Here is a 19,550-nt window from a genome sequence, read left to right on the forward strand (position 1 = left end):
TTTGGCTTTATCTTGCATTATCAATTTCTTTTTTCTACTTCTCTTGAAAAAAAATAATCCTTGATCATATGTTTTCAATCCCAATAATTTAGTAATTCTTATTCGTTACTCTCTCTAGTTTATATTTGGTAAATTCCTGATACTTTTTTCATAGTTTAATATAAGGGAATTTTTTAAAATGCAAGCTAATCATCATATATTTTACTCTTCGCTTTACATTTTTCAGGAGAATGATTGGAAAAGAATCAAAAGAGTAATAATTGGTAGCGTAGGGGTCGACACTAGTAGTGTGTTTTCTCAATCGAAATAATAGCAAGAAGATTCGATAAGTAATTTGAAGTTGCTTGAAAATCACCTAAAGAAACTTAAAATGCAATTTGCTATTCTCTTCTCTTTTAATTTATTTGTCAACTTAACATAAAATTTAAAAAAATAAAGAACATTTTAAATTTTATAATGGAACATATATCTTAGTTTTGTAAGCATTGAACCGGTCTTGGGTAGGGATCAATTTCTAGTTTAGTACATATACATTTTTTTTACTAATAAAAAAGAATGGAATGTTTTTGGGTTCTGATCAGGTGAGTACCTTTCAAAAAAAATTGCATTATAAAAAATTATGAAATGTTACTATACTAAAAATGATTTTTAGCAGTAATAAATTAATGATAATAACTTAATTATCGTTAAATATTTTTTTATAAGACAATTACTAGTGACAATTATATTTTGACATTTTTTATAAATGTCACTTAAGTTTATAGTAACACTAAATCTAATGACAATTATTTAATATCAGTAAAAAAATTAACATTCTTTGTTAATGTACATATTTATTATTGTTAAATATGCACATTAACATAGTTGATTTAAGATATAGGAAAAATCCTTTTGGCCAAAAAACTTGATCAAAATTTGGCCAGAATGGTATTTTATCTATGTTATTTTTATCTTTTTGAACGTTTTCACCCTTTTAACTTTAATACATTTTAATTAAAAAGTAGAAAAAAAAATTAGTCTACTTTAAAATAAAAAAGATATTATAACTTTTTTAATTTTCTGACCAAATTTTCTGGTCATTTAGCATTACCAAAAAGATATAATATTTTCCTTATTTTTTGGGTGTCAAAGCAATAACTCAATACTCGTAAGTTACGTAAATAGGACATTGCTCCGACAACAATTAAGGTTTGTGTTTACTAGAACCCCAACATCAACACCTTCCCCAAAAAATTGACTCAGATAAAATAATTATGCATTATGCATTACTCCCTCCGTTTTATTTTATTTGATCCTTATATTAAAAATAAATATTTTAATTTTATCGATATATTTTAGTAAATTAAGAGAGTTTTTTTTTCTATACTATTAGTATTAATTAAATAATAGCAGTCAAATTTAGAATTTCAAATATCATTAATTAAATAATAGCAGTCAAATTTAGAATTTCAAATATCATTAATAAAATTAGTTTAATAAATTAAAATTTTCTTAAAGGGCGTATAAGGTCAATACCGAAAATTAAGCAAGAATAAGTGTGCACTAATATAATTAAACTTCTTATGATCATTTATATTCATGTCATAGCCCTTAGCTTCTATATAAACCTTAGCACCTCCTTTACAATTTTCCCATCAAACAAACACAACAAAATTTATTCTATCTTCATATAATTCTATACTTTTAGGTTAATCTTTCCTTGTTATACTTGTCCAAAAAAAAAATATGGAAAAACTTGTCCTTCCCCTAATTTTACTTGTCATTTTTTCTATCTTTATTATTGAATCGAGTGCAATCGTGCCTAAATTCATAGAGTCACAATGCAAGCACACTCGTTATCCAGGTCTATGTGTGAGTTCATTAGCAACACATTTAAATCCAACGTCACAAGATCCTCAAGAAATAGCTCAAGCTGCTTTAAAAGTGAGTATAGTTAAGGCAGTATACACAAAAAATTACTTGCAAATAGTATCGAAAGAACTGAAACAAAAAAAGGCTAAGGAATATCAAGCGGTTAAAGATTGTTTAGATCAAATGTCAGATAGTGTTTCTGAGCTTACAAATTCATTCAAAGAGTTTGAACACATGAAGAGTGCTGAATATAGCGAAGGGGATTTTGCTTGGTGTCAAAGCAATGTGCAAACTTGGCTAAGTACTGTATTGACTGATACATATATTTGTATGGATGGATTTTATGGGTACCCAATGGGTGGTAAAAGGATGGCTATGATTAAAGCTAGGGTACTTAATGTTGCACAAGTTACTAGCAATACGTTGGTTTTGTTTAATGGATTTGCAGCTTGGCATAGAGCTAATTCTAATGGTGGCTTTAAAAATAAACCTTAAAGCAAGAACCAAGGTTGCATATATATATAAAAAAACAAATATTTATGAGTGTTTTAGTTAGCTAGCTAGTTGTGATCATGGGAATTACTTTTGAGTCTTGGTGGTGTATACATATATAGAATATACTATATGTTTGTAAACTTGAATAATATCATGAATCAATGTGTGAATATGATATTTTGCATATCTTGTAAAAGAAAGGAAAGTATTTTTGTTTCGTTAGGGTTGCGATATATTTTTCTAAGAGTTCATATTGCTTAATTAAATGATGTCAACTATATACTCAAAATAAGTGAATAAAGTCACCCTTTTTAATGAGAAAAATCAATTATCTTTTGTTATTTTATTGAAAAGATAATTATTTTTTTGTATTAGAAAAATCACTTATCTTTTTTCATTTTACTCAAAAGATTTCTCAAGTCGAAGGATTATGTAACACCATTTTAAAGAGTTTAACTTAATCAACAATAATATACCTGATATAATTCCACAAGTAAATATGGAGAAACTGATCGATATACACACAACCTTAACCAAATCACTATATTTTGAGGAAGGACAAAGTTTATGGCATCGAAAACATTTTTTTGTTCTGGATTGTTTTTCCGTATTTTGAACAAAAAATTTTCCGGCAAATCACTAATTTTGATATTTTGCCTTGATTGTACCATCCACCTTTTGTTATTTGTATTATTGTATATCCTCTCTAAACTTCACATATATATATTTTGCACCAGATATCTAACTTTTCAGATACGGGATATAATTTTTGTTGTTCGTGTTCTTGTTTGACTGTATTTTACGGATGTATCTTATTGTATTTTTGTGGTTATATAGTTTATAATCCTGTATTTTTATTGTTTGTATCTTGTATATTCAATGCATTTTTATGTATTTTGCCTTGATTGTATTCGTTGAACAATGGGCAAATTACAGAAATCACATACTTTTAAGGCAAAATTATAATTTATCCCTTAAAAGTTTATAATTACAGAAATCTCTCAAACGGATACAATAATATAAGCGCTAATACATTAATTTGATGTGCGAGATACATTAATCGTTAAGTACGATACATTACATTTTATACATGATACAATAATCTGATGCGTGTGATACAATAATATAAGCGTTGATACATTAATCTGATGCGCGAGATACACTAATCTGATGCACGAAAATGAGGAATTTTGGAGAATTGTAAAACTTATAGGGGATAATGGTAATAAGTAAACTAAAATGTGGGATTTCTGTAATTTTTCCTTGAACGATTAACATAGATTGATTTGCCATGCCAACAAATACAATTAACAAAGATTTTAATCGTCGCACATATAAATGTATGATAAATTGGTAATAAAAGATTTGCTACGAATGATACATTTTGAAAAGAAACTATTGGGAAAATTGTATGAAATAGCAAACTGTTAAATTCAAATTAAATGATATAGCCATAGTTTCTTTTATTTGTAATTCGCAGCAAACATTCCATGTTTTTTGTTATCCCATTTGTATACCGAAATATACAAATAGACCCATTTGGTATACATATGTATTGTATAAAAATTAATTGTAGGACCCATTTGTATACCAAAATATACAAATAGACCCATTCGGTATACATATGTGTTGTATATATGTAGTAATTTTGTTTATATATAATTACTGTGTTTTAGTTTGTATACCGAAATATACAAATACAGATTTTTATGTATATGTATACCGAAATATACAGATTAATAGTCATAGCAAACATAAAGTTTGTTATGGAGCGCAATTATACAAATTATAACTATAGCATACAAATATGATTTTTATGTTTGTTAAACCTAAAATTTACTCATGATAAATTTTGAAAGAAACTAAAGTTATGTATGATAAAATGTAGTGTAAATTTGACCCCATACGTGGGCTAGCTCTTTCCATTTACCAAAAGAGCCCAACAAAATTCTAATCTGCTTCAATCATTCATGAGCCCATAAACTAAACGAAATTGGACATAGCAAAATCAATTGTGGGCTGGACAGCGATTATCAGTTAACCCCGACGTTAATAATTGCTTTAAGCAGATGAATCTCAGTCCGGCAATAGCAGCGGCAAAATCAAATCAAATCAAATACTAGTAATTTTTTTTGAGGCAAATCGTCACAGTGTATCTTCTCGGTGTCTCTGTTAGCGGCTGACGGAGTAGAAGAAAGCTTGAAGATGGAGGAACAATTGAAAATGGGAGTTACCGAAGTTGAAGAAGACGATGAACACGATTCTAAAGAGAGTGTTCTGCAGAGATATTTTCTACAGGAATGGAAGCTTGTTAAGTCACTCCTCCACGATATCATTTCCAATGGCCGTGTCTCTGATATCTCCTCTGTGCATAAGATCCGATCTATCGTAATCTCTCTCTATCTATTTTGTCTGTTTGAACTGCATAATTATTAGTTCAGTGCTATGCTTGTACTTGAAATACCTGTAAAATTTAACTTTGGTTTTTTAATTTTTTTTTGGTTGTTTGACAATATAAATGCAAATAGTTCAGATATTTTGGCTCATCCTCTTAGGAGAATGGCATGAAAGATGAAAAACACAGAGAGCTAGAGTAGGATGGATTTATGTGATAAGAGGATACATATCTAAAGGAAATACTAGTTATATAGAATGGTTGGGAGCCTAATGATACTGTGTGAAGTGAGATTTGGCCTCTAAAGCCTAAGTGCCTAATGTATCCAAGACGAGTAATGCTAAAATGTGAATGTTAAGATGGCGTGTGATCATACAAGATTAGAAAAGATTAACATGATGTACAATAGCACATATAGACCAAAAAGTAAGAGCTTACATGAGATGTTTTTACTGTGTCTTACATAGACTTCCAAGAACATTGACCCATGGGTGTGACACCGTGATGATCAAAGGTGTTAAATGGGAACATGTATACATGACGGATCACATGATGAAAGTAAGTTGTCTCAAAGTACCTCAATTGCTTGGGTAAAGGATAAGATATGATTTGTTTTAAAGGATAAGATAAGTAAGTTGTCTTAGAGCACATATTGACCCATTGGTGTGACACCGTGATGATTAAAGGTGTTAAAAGGGAACATGTGTACATGACAGATCACATGATGGAAGTAAGTTGTCTTAAAGTACCTCAATTTCTTGGGATCATTGCATACTTAGTAAAGGGTAAGATATGATGCAGGAGGAATGTATGGATAGGCAATCCCGACTAGTTGGGATTGGGATATTTTGTTATTAGCACATTTACATTGGTTTGGTGTTTGATGGAGTCTTGTAAGTTTGGTTAAAGACTGTATTACAGTCTAAGAAAAGGCATCAGATTTAAAAAAATACTTTTCGTCTTAATTAATTCCTAATTTGTCCTATACGACAAACAATTGAGTAGTTGAATGAAAGAAACATAAATGGAGCCTATTAGATATAGAGGGCTTATATAGCCAACTGCAACTAGTTTGAGATTGAGGCATAATTCTGGATGTTGTTATTGTTGGGCAATATATTTAGACCAAAGATTTAAACTTTGTGTGATTTGATTAGAAACTAATCTTCTAAAGGAACTGTAAAACTACATTTGTGACTGAAGAATGTTATTGAACTTCAAGCTTCATAATTATGCTCTCTTTTCTATTTTATATGACAGTCATACACCTTGATCTCTCTTGAAAAGATAGAATCCTATCTATATTTGGAAGTTTGTTGTATTAACATTTCTACTTTGCCCTTAATGACATGCTCTTATGCAAATTAATATGGCATGTTGAAGACCACTAGTTCTGAGGATACTTTTTGTAGGACTATATATTTTTCTTATGAGTGAAAAGTCTTTACTCTATTTCTTAAATTCCAAGTTCAGTCGAACACCACCTTCTATATTGAATTGCATGAAACATTTTTTATTTTGTGTTTTAAGGACAATTTGTTTGTGTAAAGATATGACACTTGGGCCTAACTAAACCTCAAAAGCTAGCTCAAGAGGGGAGGTTTTTCCAAGTCCATATAAGGAGACCAAATTCCCATCCCTCTACCAATGCGGGACTTCTTAACACTCCCCCGCACGGCCAAACCTCAACTGGAGCGTGAACACTTCTAAATGGGGGCCCAACATCGGTGAACAACAAATTGGGATGGGCTTGACTCTGATACACCATGTAAAGATATGACACCTGGGATTAACTCAACCTCAAAAGCTAGCTCAAGAGGGGAGGTTTGTCCAAGTCCATATAACGAGACCAAATTCCCATCCCTCTACCGATGTGGGACTTCTTAACAATTTGTATGATTAACTGATATGATGATTCATCGGTGAGAAAAGAGCTGAATTTTGCTGGTCTTGATGACTAAGTCTAAAGTGAGCTTGTAGAGGAACTGTGGAGAGATTTAGTTTTTTGAGAGGGGACTGTGAAGAGATGTATTTGTTGAGAAGAATTTTGAAGAATGTATTGTTTCAAATTTCTGCTCATCTTTTACTCATGTTGATGTAGGACACTACACTCTTGATGATGCCAAGTCCAAACTCTTAAAAGTACTTAATGATTGAGTACTTTGCTTTCAGAATTCCTAAAACACCAGTTGCTTAGAGCTAATGCAAATTTTATAAAAAATATTTTTTCTTTGGTAGTACATTAATTATTTGTTTAAATATGATTTGCAGATGGACAAATATCAGGAACAAGGTCAATTACTGGAGCCTTACCTTGAGAGTATGGTTTCGCCCCTAATGTCCATTGTCCGTTCAAAAGCTGTCGAACGAGCTGCTGCCTCGGAAGAGATTCTCGAAGTAATTAAGCCTGTGTGTATCATAATATATTCTCTGGTGACAGTCTGTGGCTACAAGGCTGTTGTCAAGTTCTTCCCTCATCAGGTTTCTGACCTGGAGCTTGCAGTATCTCTACTGGAGAAATGCCATAATACACAAGCTGGAACATCATTACGACAAGAAAGTACTGGAGAGATGGAGGCAAAGTGTGTGATACTATTGTGGCTCTACATTCTTGTATTGATCCCGTTTGATATAGCTTCTATGGATACTAGTGCTGGGAATAATAACTATGCTGGAGGTGATGAGCCACCTCCACTTGTTCTAAAAATTCTGGAAATCTCTAAAGACTACCTTTCAAATGCGGGTCCTATGCGAACCATATCCGGTTTGCTGCTCTCAAGGCTTCTTACACGCCCAGATATGACAAAGGCTTTTACCAGGTCCAACTGCCAAAACCCTTGCCATTTCTAACAGTTCATGATTTAAAATCTTGCAATCAAGCAGATGAAATTATCAACAAAAAAAAAAAGAAAAAAAGAAGTAAACAACACGTAAAAGTAGATGAAATTGTCTGGTCATTTTCATGCATGCACATTATGTTTGTGAATGCAAATGACATGATCCTCGTCCTTTCTTGCAAATTGTCATAATGCCTGTTGAGACATTCTGTTTCATTATTCTCTATGTTAAATATTATTTGTGTGGGCAGTAAAAAAGAATAAAATCTTCTACAATGAAATATGCTGAGTAAGTACGATGTAACTATTTTATGCCTCCTTTGGGAATTATTTAATACTTGCAAATTCTTTTACACGATATGTTTGAGTTACATATTTGCATCCCCCATAACTTTGTTTTTCAGCTTTGTGGACTGGACGCATGAAGTTATGTCATGTATGTCAAATGATGTAGTCAATCACTTCCAGCTATTGGGTGCAGTTGAAGCACTAGGTGCTATGTTCAAGGTTCACTCTTTTTCTTTGTGCCCTACTTTGGTTATTTCCTAGCTTTCTTTATGCACAATCGTTATCTGTGGAATCTGTGATTCTACTTTAGAACTTAGATGTTCCCCTCAAACTCAAATTTGAATGAAATGAATTCTTCTTTTATCCTTCGTCCTTCAGACCACGATGTATTTGAAGCTGCTCTTCATTTCTTTTGGTAATTATCTGTGAGTGTGTGGTAAAAATCCAGTTTAAAAGAAATGGACAGGGTTGGAAAATCAATTTGGATTTATCAAAGTAAGTGCCAACTGCCAAGTTTAAGTTTCAGTTATCTTTGAAAGCATCTCCTGATGTCATTATATCAGAGACCAGGTGCTGATTGAAAGATACACATTGATCATGTTACAAAGTCTAATATCTTAAATAACATAGAATCTTTTTCGCTGTACTCACTATGGAGTGGCACAGTTGTGCAAGATGTTATTAACCCCTTCATTATTTGGTGATCTTGCAGTCTTGCTTTAGTATGTGTACTTAGAATACTATTGTTTTCCTCTTAATACAGAATGGAAGCCCGAAAGTGTTGCTTAGTGTGATTCCTGGTGTTTGGAATGACACATCAGCTCTGATGAAGTCCAACACTGCAGCGCGTAGTCCTTTACTTCGCAAGTATCTTGTGAAGCTAACTCAAAGGATTGGGATGATATGTCTCCCTCCACGTCATCAGTCATGGCGATATGTGGTAAGACTGCTAATTATGCAAAAGAAGGGGCTTAAATGTTTCTTACTAGTTACAGAGAGATGGCTGCTCTACTTCAAAACTCATGTAGTTAACTAGGTTTAGTATCATTTACTAGGAGCCAGTTATCCTACCATCTTTCTAAAAGAAAAAGTTATGATGATTTGCGGGAATAGGGAGATGAACGTCTATATAATTTTTTGTCTGGTAGCATCCTTTTTTTTTATGTTGCCTCACTGATCTTAATGTGATTTTTAAACATTGTCATCCTTTCTTGCTCTTCTCGATCCTTGTCAATATTTATCTCTTATTTAAAAAATTACAGTACTGTGATGTTTATCAAAGAGCAACATGTTTATCAGCTCCTTCATTATTTGTTCATTTACTGGTACTGGTTACTTGTCTTTTTTCATTCCTGCGTTTTACAGTATTCCCCTGAAATACTTTGTGCTGATCAACTCACCATAGAGTGTGGGAAATTAGTTATTATCAATGCTTTTTTGCCATGTAGGGTAGAACCAGCACGCTTGGAGGGCATATTACTGCTGATAGAATTGAAACGAACCAATACAATAATTATAGAAACAATGATCTATCGAATTTCTACCAAGAGCCTGACTGTCATGATGAAGAAGACATGGATGTCCCTGATATAGTAGAAGAGATAATTGAATTACTGCTGTCAGGGCTGCGTGATACGGTATGTCTAAAGGGTGAGCTTCCATCTTCTACTTATCTGATTGTCCTTGTTAATCTTAAGTAAGGGTAAGCTTCCATCTTCTACTTATCTGATTGTCCTCGTTAATCTTAAGTATTTAGCGTGAGACCTGTAGACAAATTCAAGTTGGTATCTGTTTACCTTAGATGGTTTTTTTTATTTATATGTTTATTTGGTAAAGCTCCTTCACCTCCTCCTCATGTGCCATGGAAGAATCATGATAAATTTAAGTTGAATATCCACATATATTTCTCTTTCTTGAGTTAGTGCATTTAAAGAACTTGATATCTTGATGCAAGGTTGTGTCCCTCTCTTTCCGTGTATGTGCACATGTGCCAAAAGAGATCAGTTAGCTTGAACGGAAGTAAATAATTGTCTCTCTGTTCCACAATGTGACTGACACTAAGAATATCCTAAAGCAGTTAATAAATGAAACTTCATCAAGCTGAACGGTCATAAAGTGTCATTGCCTTGCTGTTTTCGGAGATTCTTAGTGAAACTCACATTATGGAACAGAAACAAACATTTATTTACTTCTGTTCAGGCTAACTGTTTTTTTTTTTTCTTTCATCTGCAGTTGCTATTTTGAAACAGATTTATGTCTTCTCATGCATTAGCATCATTTGATTCCATTTCAGTATATTACTGCTACAACAGCTTCCTTTTATTTTTTCACATTGCCGTTATTTTTTTTAATATCAACTTTCGCATCTTAGAGATTTTATCATGGCACTACAGGATACTGTCGTGCGTTGGTCTGCTGCAAAAGGTATTGGTCGTGTTACTTCACGGTTAACTTACTTGCTTTCCGATGAAATCCTTTCATCTGTCCTGGAGCTCTTTTCACCTAGCGAGGTGTGTTACTTCAGTTGTTTTTTACCAATTGTTTTTTCTGTTATCTTATGAGATAGCCACTATGTCTGAATATAGAATATTAATTAACGAGACCCAGAGTTTGTAAAGCTAATAGTTTCTCTTGCACTTCATCTGTCTTGATTCTTCTTTTGTTTAGGTTATGCTTATGTATTCTAGTGTTACAGGGTGATGGTTCATGGCATGGTGGCTGTTTGGCGCTGGCTGAATTGGCACGTAGAGGATTGCTGTTACCTATTAGTTTTCACAAAGTTATTCCTGTTGTTATAAAGGTTGTCCTTACTGAAGTTCCCTAATTTTTTCTGTACTTTTGATCTCTCTTTAACTCCATATGTTGGACCTTGCGATTGAGCAATTAATTATCTCTAAACAGTATAAACTTGCTAATGATACACAACTTGCTTCATCAGTGTTCATCTTTCTCCTTATATCTTACCTTCCAGGAAATGTATAGGCTAAGATAAGCAGGCAACCTTAGTTGTCTATGCTCTATTCCATGTTACTCAGTTGTTCCTCTAGCTTCAAGCGATCACTACAAATTCTAATAGGTTAATTGGAATTCTGTACGTAATACACTTTGGTATTCAAGTGAAACATCTTAACAGAGATCTCTCTTTCAGAAAATTTGTCGCTCTTAGTTCTGTCGCAGAAAACATTCTTTCTTACTGCAGAAATAGGATAGATAAGACCTGCTGCCTACTTACTGATGAGAAGAGAAGAAAGAGGGAGAGGAAAGTAGAAAGGATCCCTGTTTACCCATGATGAGCATGCTGGTTAGGCAATCAGTAGCACAGATGCCCATAGGACTAATATTTACTGCCTGCTGTGTGCTTATGGGTCCAAATCACATTATTGAGTATTTGTGTCATGTACGGTGTTTCTATTGTGTACTTATGAGCATATAATCTTCACCTTTGAAATACCAGTCCTTATTACCATTCAATTCTTAGCATCCGGAATTAATTTTAAAAAAAAATAATCTTAGCATCCGGAACACATATCATCCTCTTTTGATGTTTACTAATGGGTATGCATGACAAATGGATATATGGGTGGACCTTTTTTTGGGGGATGAGTTACTGAAACATAATCAATGCAGACTACCACATCGAGATAATGGAATGCATTAGACTTGCATTATCCACTCATGCAATTCTTCCCTCGTTGAAGCTGGATTTTTGTCGCCTAATAATGAGGGAAAGTTTGGTATGGCAGGCATTACATTATGACATTCGAAGAGGTCCACATAGCATTGGATCCCATGTACGTGATGCTGCTGCTTATGTTTGTTGGGCATTTGGCCGTGCATATTGCCATGCAGATATGAAAAGCATACTCCAACAGCTTGCTCCACACCTTCTCACTGTGGCCTGCTATGACCGTGAGGTACCAAAAACACAGGGATCATTCCTTACCCAGTCAAGGTGCTTCTTCCTCCAATTAGAATGATGCAACATTGTTATTACTTTCCAGGTAAATTGTAGAAGAGCAGCTGCTGCTGCTTTTCAAGAGAATGTTGGACGACAAGGAAATTATCCTCACGGTATCGATATAGTGAATACAGCTGATTACTTTGCACTTTCTTCACGTACAAACTCCTATCTTCACGTTGCTGTCTGCATTGCTCAATATGATGGCTATCTTTATACTTTTGTTGATGAGCTTCTGAACAACAAAATCTGTCACTGGGTATGTTTATACTTGCTAGTAGCTTGATTGCTAGCTTTTACTCAGACAAAACACTTCTTTTATAAAATGTTTATGGTCTGCTTGAGTGTGCCTTTTATTTGTGGTTCACTGAGGTGCATTATATAAGTTTGTTATCAAAGATAAGATGTATATAGCTGATTCCTCACCGAAGTTTTGAGGTCTTGGCAAAAGCACTACTGTGACGACTGACAACTTTTGTCATATCATGGAACTGCAAAAAGATAGTAGGAATTGAATTAGAAATGTGATAGGAATTTGTTTACAAATATCAACAACATACCCAGTGTAGTCCCACAAATTGGGGTCTGGGGAGGGTAAAATGCACGCAGAGACTTTACCTCTACTTCAAAGGTAGAGAAGTTGTTTCCGATACACCCTCGACTCAATAAAAACAGTCCAAAGCAGTCCCCAAAGAGAAGTAACAGAAGTACATGAAATAACAAACAAAAAAAATAGCAGATAGTAATAGAACAGAAACTACAACAAAACAATACAATAATCAAGGTACAAGAAACAATAGATAGTAACAGAAATCGAAGGACAAGAAACTACTAATATGAATGGACAGCATGACAACTACAGAAATCGCACTGCTACCTACCAACCTTCTACCCTAATCCATCACTTCCACACCCTCCTATCTAAGGTTGTGTCCTCCGTAAGCTAAAACTATGTCATGTCCTATCTAATCACCCCCCTCCAACGATATTGTTTACAAATATCATTCTCTCTCTTTACAAATATACAAATTTGACCACATGTCTGTTCAGAAAAGATAGTAACAGAGGAGGTTATGCTGATCCCGCTAAGGATCTTTCAGTTGGGAAACTACAGGTGTAGCCCTAATTATGGCAAACTATAGGGTCATTTAGTGATGTTTCACCGTCTTCTTGTAATTTTTCTGGGTTCCTTTTCCTATTGAGCTTAAGACATGCATGCATAACAGTCTAAATCTGAGAATTAAGACCCTGCTAATATCATACCAGCTGGCCAATGTACTTATTTATTTGTGAACTAATTTGGCATGTGCTGTCACTTGCTAGTTCTATCATTGATGAGTCTTTTTGATTGGTTACCTTACTGTTCTAATATAGGATAAGAGTTTGAGAGAGCTTGCTGCAAATGCCCTTTCTTCTCTTGCTAAGTATGATCTTGGACATTTTTCTAGTACCGTTGTGGGAAAATTATTGCCTTGCACATTGTCTTCTGATTTGTGCATGCGTCATGGTGCAACTTTAGCTATTGGGGAGGTTATATTGGCTCTACATGAACATGAATATGTTCTTCTCCCAGGTTGGTGTCTCCATTTTAGCTTCAAGATTTTAGTTATTTGTGTGAGATGAGATCAAAGTTCAAGCTGGTTGGCACTGGTTTGTAGTTTAAAGATCTAATGCATTTGAGTGTTTTACATCTTTGTTTATAAGTTTTAGTTTTTCTACACCTCACTTGAGTTAAGTAGTTATTCAGTATACTGGAAAATAAAATTTGCTCTGAAATTGGAAATCTATAACTATTCTACATTAAAAAACAACTTAATTGTTAAAATATATGAGATTGTAATGATGACTTGTACTCAATCTGTGCAAGTAAATTCTACATATTGTTATTTTATATATTTATACATGTATAAAACATGATTTTTTTTCTTATTCATTGTGAAAACAAATCATGCATGCCAAGTGAAATTGTTTGTGTCTAACTTCTGTCATAGATGTTTTGTCCCTATCAGTGCTTATTGTTGTAGTGATTTCTTCGCATAATCAAATAAGGAAGCTTTGGAGAAACAGTAAAGTTCTAACCGTGTGACCTATAGGTCACAGGTCCGAGCCTTGGAATCAACATTGTAGTTTGCGCCAGGTAGGCTGCCTTTGCCGAACCCTGTGTGAACATGGAATACTTCATGCACCGGGCTGCCCTTTTCTTCTCTGCATAGCTAAAAAGTCCCTCAATCCTAATTAATCATCCTGAGGGAAAGAGTACAAGAATATTATGGGAGTGATAGCTGCTAGCCTGCTATACAGTTTGAATAGAAGTGAGCTACTGATTGGAGTATATAATTCCCAGAAGTGATTATAAGAACAATGGAAGTGTTCTTTCAGTTCCAGAAGTTTGGATTAGCAGGAAAGTCGAGATGTAATGGACATTGAATTTGGGAAAGAGAATTACATTCTAAGACATATAGTACCCATTTTTCATTGTTTTTGTACCATGCATTTAATTGTCTTTCCAATATGTACAACTGGAGACCCAATTTTTGTGATGTTGTTATTACCATGTGAGCCATTTTAAAGTTTTAATTACCACAATTCTTGTTTAAATTAATAAAAAGAGAAAATCATCTGGTTAAGGGTTATGACATGGTCTAATTCTGTGTTTATTATGCAAAGCTAATTGTGATCCCTCTATTTTTCCGTTACAGATCTGCAGAATCAAGTTGCTGGTGTGGTTCTTGCAATTGAGAAAGCACGACTATATCGTGGAAAGGGAGGAGAAATAATGCGTTCTGCTGTTTCCCGTTTCATTGAATGTATTTCATCAGCTCGGGTCCAATTGACAGACAAAATAAAACGGAGTCTGCTTGATACGCTCCATGAGAATCTGAGACATCCTAATTCTCAGATACAGGTTTATCTTATGACTTTATCAATTTCCTGCTGATTAGCTTCCTCTAAGTGAATTGGCTGATTTACTATTTTGACTGTAGGGTGCCGCTGTTGCAGCCTTAAAGAGCTTCATTCCTGCTTACATTGTGCCTTTGGAAAGTAAAGGCGTCAATGCTATTACATTAAGATACCTTGAGCAATTGACTGATCCTAATGTGGCAGCTAGACGAGGATCTGCACTTGCGCTTGGTATTTTGCCATTTAAGTTTCTATATGTAGGATGGAAGGATATACTTCGTAAGCTTTGTGCTGCTTGTGAAATTGAGGTAAGGAAGTGCTTCTGTTTTAGCTGTTGTTGATGGAGAAAGTAAGCTGCACATTATCTTGGTTGATGGAACAACTTTATGCTCTACAGGATAACCCTGAAGAAAGAGATGTTGAATCACGGGTAAATGCTGTCAAAGGACTTGTGTCTGTGTGTGAAATTTTAACCAAGACACAAGATCATTCTCATCTATTATCTGCAGAAGAATGCATATCTCTGTATGTTTTTATAAAGAAAGAGGTTATGCAGACTTTATTTAAAGCTTTGGATGATTACTCTAAAGATAACAGAGGTGATGTTGGTTCTTGGGTTCGTGAGGCTGCCTTAGATGGCCTTGAGAGATGCACATATATTCTATGCAAAAGAGGACTCAAGGGCTTCTCAAGCAAGTCAGAACAAATGGAACTTGGATCTGTTCGTCAGTTGGACGAGACAGATGTTTCAAACCAGATGAATTTTCTTTTTGATGAAAATATGGCAACCCATTTAGTTGGAAATATTGTTAAACAAGCAGTGGAGAAGATGGATAAATTAAGAGAGTTAGCTGCAAAGGTTCTTCAAAGAATTTTGCATAATAAATCAATTTCTGTACCATTCATTCCCCATCGAGAGAAACTAGAACAAATAGTGCCTGACGATGCAGATCTGAAATGGGGGGTAGGTTAAAATTGCTTTTCTTGTTGGTTGCTATATCTTAGGTGTTTGACAAACAAGCCTTTCTATGCCATCCTGCAGGTACCTACTTTTTCATATCCTAGGTTTCTTCAGTTACTTGGTATCTGTTGCTATAGCAAATATGTGATATCGGGGTTGGTTATTTCCATTGGTGGCTTGCAAGATTCATTGAGGAAACCATCACTCAATGCTTTGCTTGAATTTCTTCAGTCAACTGATGAAAATGGAAATGATTCTAAAGAGTACAATCTTTCCAATGACATTCTTTGGGTTCTTCAGAAATACAAAAGGTGTGACAGAGTTGTGGAACCCACTTTGAAGGTAAATTTGATTGGAAATTCCATTTCTGCAAATGATAATTGTAGACTCATTCCTTAATTGTAGATCACTGTTTATCTTTCTAGAATCACCACGTTATGATTTATGAAGCAATTATTTTTCTTGCAGTTACGAAGATGCTTGTTAATCATAATTTTTTACTGCAGCATTCTGGTGAATTGACATTTTTGACTGTCTATACAGTATCCTGAGCTTTATCTATTCTCCTTTTTATTGGTAAAAAACAATTTCTTGTAAAAATTTATGATTTGTAGTTGCTTTGAAAAGAAGAAAAATGTGGAATTGCGCTTCACCTTCCAAGTGACTTTAACTATTTCCAATGACAAGGATCTGTAGTGGTCAGCTGAACAATTTGCCGAAGCATCTCAGAGCTATATGTAATATATGATTTTGCTAGAGAGTGTGCACTATAGTTGAATTAAAATGTGAAGTAGTGAAATCTGCCATCACAATAGAAGTCTGGTAGTCATGAATCCTGCCAGTGGAATCTCACGCTCTCCCCTCCTTTGACTTGTAACTACATTTCTGATCAAATTCAACTCAATGATATTTCTCAAATCTGTGCTTCATCTTTAGACAGGCTTGTTGCAGGAACCTCTGCTAAATCCTTCTCGAATCCTTCTATAAAGTTCCATTTTATTCTTTGGATATTTGTAAAAGAAGTCAGTATTCTGTTTTGTCATTTGCACATCTCATTTTCGGAAAACTTCAAGCACTCTTTATGTTATTCTTCAAATTCCTCTATTCTGACTGTAAAAGAATCTAAGCATCCCACCTACAATCGTAAAGTAATGGGTGGTGAAACCAGGGACAATTATTAACTCATTTGAAAACTCTTACTATGCCAATATCCCAGAGGTTCTATAACACCCTTCTGCATGTGTAACCTGGCTCTATAGGGTTTGCGCATTGGGCAGATAACTTTTTGCTTCCTTTTTTTAAAATTTTGGTTGCGGAGCGACGGGGCTTAAAAAGCTGAAGAGTTAGTTTGGAGTAGAGAGCTTACAGCGGAGAGTTAATGGCTCAATTTGCTCAAGTGAGAGAGATCCAAGTGATAGAATATGTCGAGAGAAGACAGTTGTGGAAACAAACTAACCAAAGCTTGGTTCTGATACCGTGTTAAGGGGCCTTAAATCTAACCCAATCTCAAGAACTAGTGCAATGGTGAGGATATACCAAGACCATACAACAAGACCAAAAGCTCATATGCTTAACTAATGTGGCATTTTGATACCCTCGCACATTCAGAATTGGCTATGGGGTGTGCGATAGCATACATTATATGAGTGGCCTAAAATTCGGTAACTGATTTTAGGAATGTGTTTGGTGTTGGTACCAGGTGAAAGAATTACAGTATCCAACGCATAACCTTAAGTCCATGGTTGGAGTAACCTAAGAAACGCACTAACGGGTGTGGCCTAGTGGTCAGTGAAGTGAGGTTGAGAATCATGAGGTCTCAGGTTCAAACCCCAGCAGAGACAAAACACTAGGTGATCTCTTCCCTTCTATCCTAGCCTTGGTGGACAGAGTTACCTGATACCTATTGTTAGTGGGAGGTGGCAGGTATGTGTAATTAGTCGAAGTGTGTGCAAGTTGACCCACACCTTAGTTGTCAAAAAAAAAAAAAGTAACCTAAGACACTGTATCTTTATATTAAAACCTTAAACATCCAATATGGGACAGGTTTTCTAACACTGATGTGTTACTATTTTGTTGCAGACTATTGAGAACCTATTCAGCAAAAAGATTTTCTTAAATATGGAGGTTAGTCTACTTCCATCTAGGTCTTTCTTATAGTATCCAATCATTCATGTGCAGTATCTTCCCCTTTGTTCTTATATGTACTGGCTTATTCTGCAGTCTGCACAAACACTGCTGTACTGATGATGTGACTTTTCCCCCTCCCCCTTCTCATTTCTTTTAGCAGGCGCAGACTGCAGTGTTTTGTGTTGGAGTTTTAGAAGCTCTTAATATAGAGTTGAAAGGATCAAAAGACTTCAGTAAGCTGTATGCTGGAATCGCAATACTTGGATATATTTCATCAGTACCTGAACAGATCAATATCCAGGCATTCACTCATTTACTAACTTTCCTCACCCATCGATTTCCAAAGGTACCAGAAAGCACCTGAACAAGAGAAACTTAATCTGAATGAATATATAAATTAGTAACATGAAACAATGAATTGGACGCCTTGTCAACAATTGTTTTTGACTATTTTGCAGGTTAGGAAGGCCGCTGCTGAACAAGTTTATCTTGTGCTCCAACAAAATGACGCTCTTGTGCCAGAAGACAAGCTAGAGAAAGCACTTGAGATTATCTCTGAAACTTGCTGGGACGGTGATCTTGCTGAAGCTAAAGAGAAGCGTTTAGAGCTCTGTGCCACGTGCAACCTAGATGGTGGAACATTTTTTAAAGTAGATGTTGGAACATCCCGCAGAGTTGTTGAACAGGCACCTACCAGTGATGAAAATGCAGCATACTCTTCACTTGTTGGATCAGCTGGGTTTTAGTTCCTTGTCAGATGCATTTAAGAATCAGAACCTTGTGCTATCACAGAGTTGGTTGCCACTGCTCCGGATTCCACCCCACCCCCACCCCTTTTTGGCTGTGTTGTTCTAAATCACTTCCTGGGAACAAAGAGTTCGTCTAGGGTTGGTTTGTAACATTATTGCAAATTGCTGAAATGTTGTGTTTCACTAAAAAGGTATTGTGGTGATTGCCGTGTTTTCAAGTGTGGTGTATTCCTACTCTGTCACACCCCAGTCTCGAATGTACAAATGATTCATTCAAAAGTGATTGATCGTTTTTAAGTGTTCAATCTTTCAAAGTTCGACTGAATCAAAAGAGTGATGTCTTGTTTCTTTTATTAGTACAAAATGTAAAGACTCGTACGAATTTTCAATGCAGAAAGCTTTGTGCACCAAGCTACTCTTTATACGCTATCTTTAGAAAATTGGACTTCCTTTGCAAAGAAGGTGGAAGAATAGGGGCATTAGTTTTTGAAAAATACTGTTTTAGTAGAAAATGATAATTTAGTTGGTAATCCAATGAACCACGTAAAGTGTATTTTCTACAGGCAATTTTTTTATCACTGTAATCGTCAAAATCAATGTACTTAATTTTGATTTATTATGTATCCACATTAAATTATTTAGTGGTTATATGCGCACAGGTGGAAAGGGAGGGCGGAAACGCAAAAGTTCATTTCAACCATCACCTTTTATTAAGAAAAAATAGAGCCTATTGTATGTGTAGTAAGTAACCTTTTGAAATGGACCATTGGTTCATACTAGTTGTGCAAGATATTATAATCATAAATAGTACTATTATTACTGTTTTACGGTGGATAATGAGACTGAGACACAATAAAATGATAATATAAGAATTGCTATATTAAAAACTGCAACATCAAAGTAAAGAATCAACTTAAACAGCAATATCCATTTTACATGCCCATGTCTTATGTGCTTAATAAGCCTTTATTTGTCTGACATTCATTCA

The 19,550-nt window shown here is 34.8% G+C and overlaps 3 protein-coding genes across 3 annotated transcripts in view; 2 read left to right on the plus strand and 1 right to left on the minus strand.

Annotated features, from left to right (window-relative positions):
- LOC125845218 (plasmodesmata-located protein 8) overlaps positions 1-19,550 on the minus strand; it is a 181,762-nt gene that overhangs the window by 120,639 nt on the left and 41,573 nt on the right. The gene's annotated exons all lie outside the window — the stretch shown is intronic.
- LOC125845450 (21 kDa protein-like) lies at positions 1,656-2,459 on the plus strand. Its single transcript, XM_049524967.1, has one exon. The coding sequence runs from the start codon at positions 1,726-1,728 to the stop codon at positions 2,344-2,346; it is 621 nt and encodes a 206-aa protein (XP_049380924.1). The 5' UTR covers positions 1,656-1,725; the 3' UTR covers positions 2,347-2,459.
- Positions 4,418-18,860, plus strand: LOC125844849 (tubulin-folding cofactor D). The gene is made up of 17 exons (XM_049524203.1): positions 4,418-4,734; positions 7,013-7,560; positions 7,983-8,085; positions 8,630-8,806; positions 9,315-9,503; positions 10,260-10,376; positions 10,562-10,666; positions 11,610-11,780; positions 11,868-12,083; positions 13,199-13,397; positions 14,524-14,729; positions 14,809-15,033; positions 15,123-15,689; positions 15,768-16,028; positions 17,766-17,810; positions 17,974-18,159; positions 18,272-18,860. The coding sequence occupies exons 1-17, from the start codon at positions 4,552-4,554 to the stop codon at positions 18,557-18,559; spliced, it is 3,786 nt and encodes a 1,261-aa protein (XP_049380160.1). The 5' UTR covers positions 4,418-4,551; the 3' UTR covers positions 18,560-18,860.

Source organism: Solanum stenotomum, chromosome 1 (genome assembly GCF_019186545.1).
Source record: "Solanum stenotomum isolate F172 chromosome 1, ASM1918654v1, whole genome shotgun sequence".
NCBI classification, from domain to species: domain Eukaryota; kingdom Viridiplantae; phylum Streptophyta; class Magnoliopsida; order Solanales; family Solanaceae; genus Solanum; species Solanum stenotomum.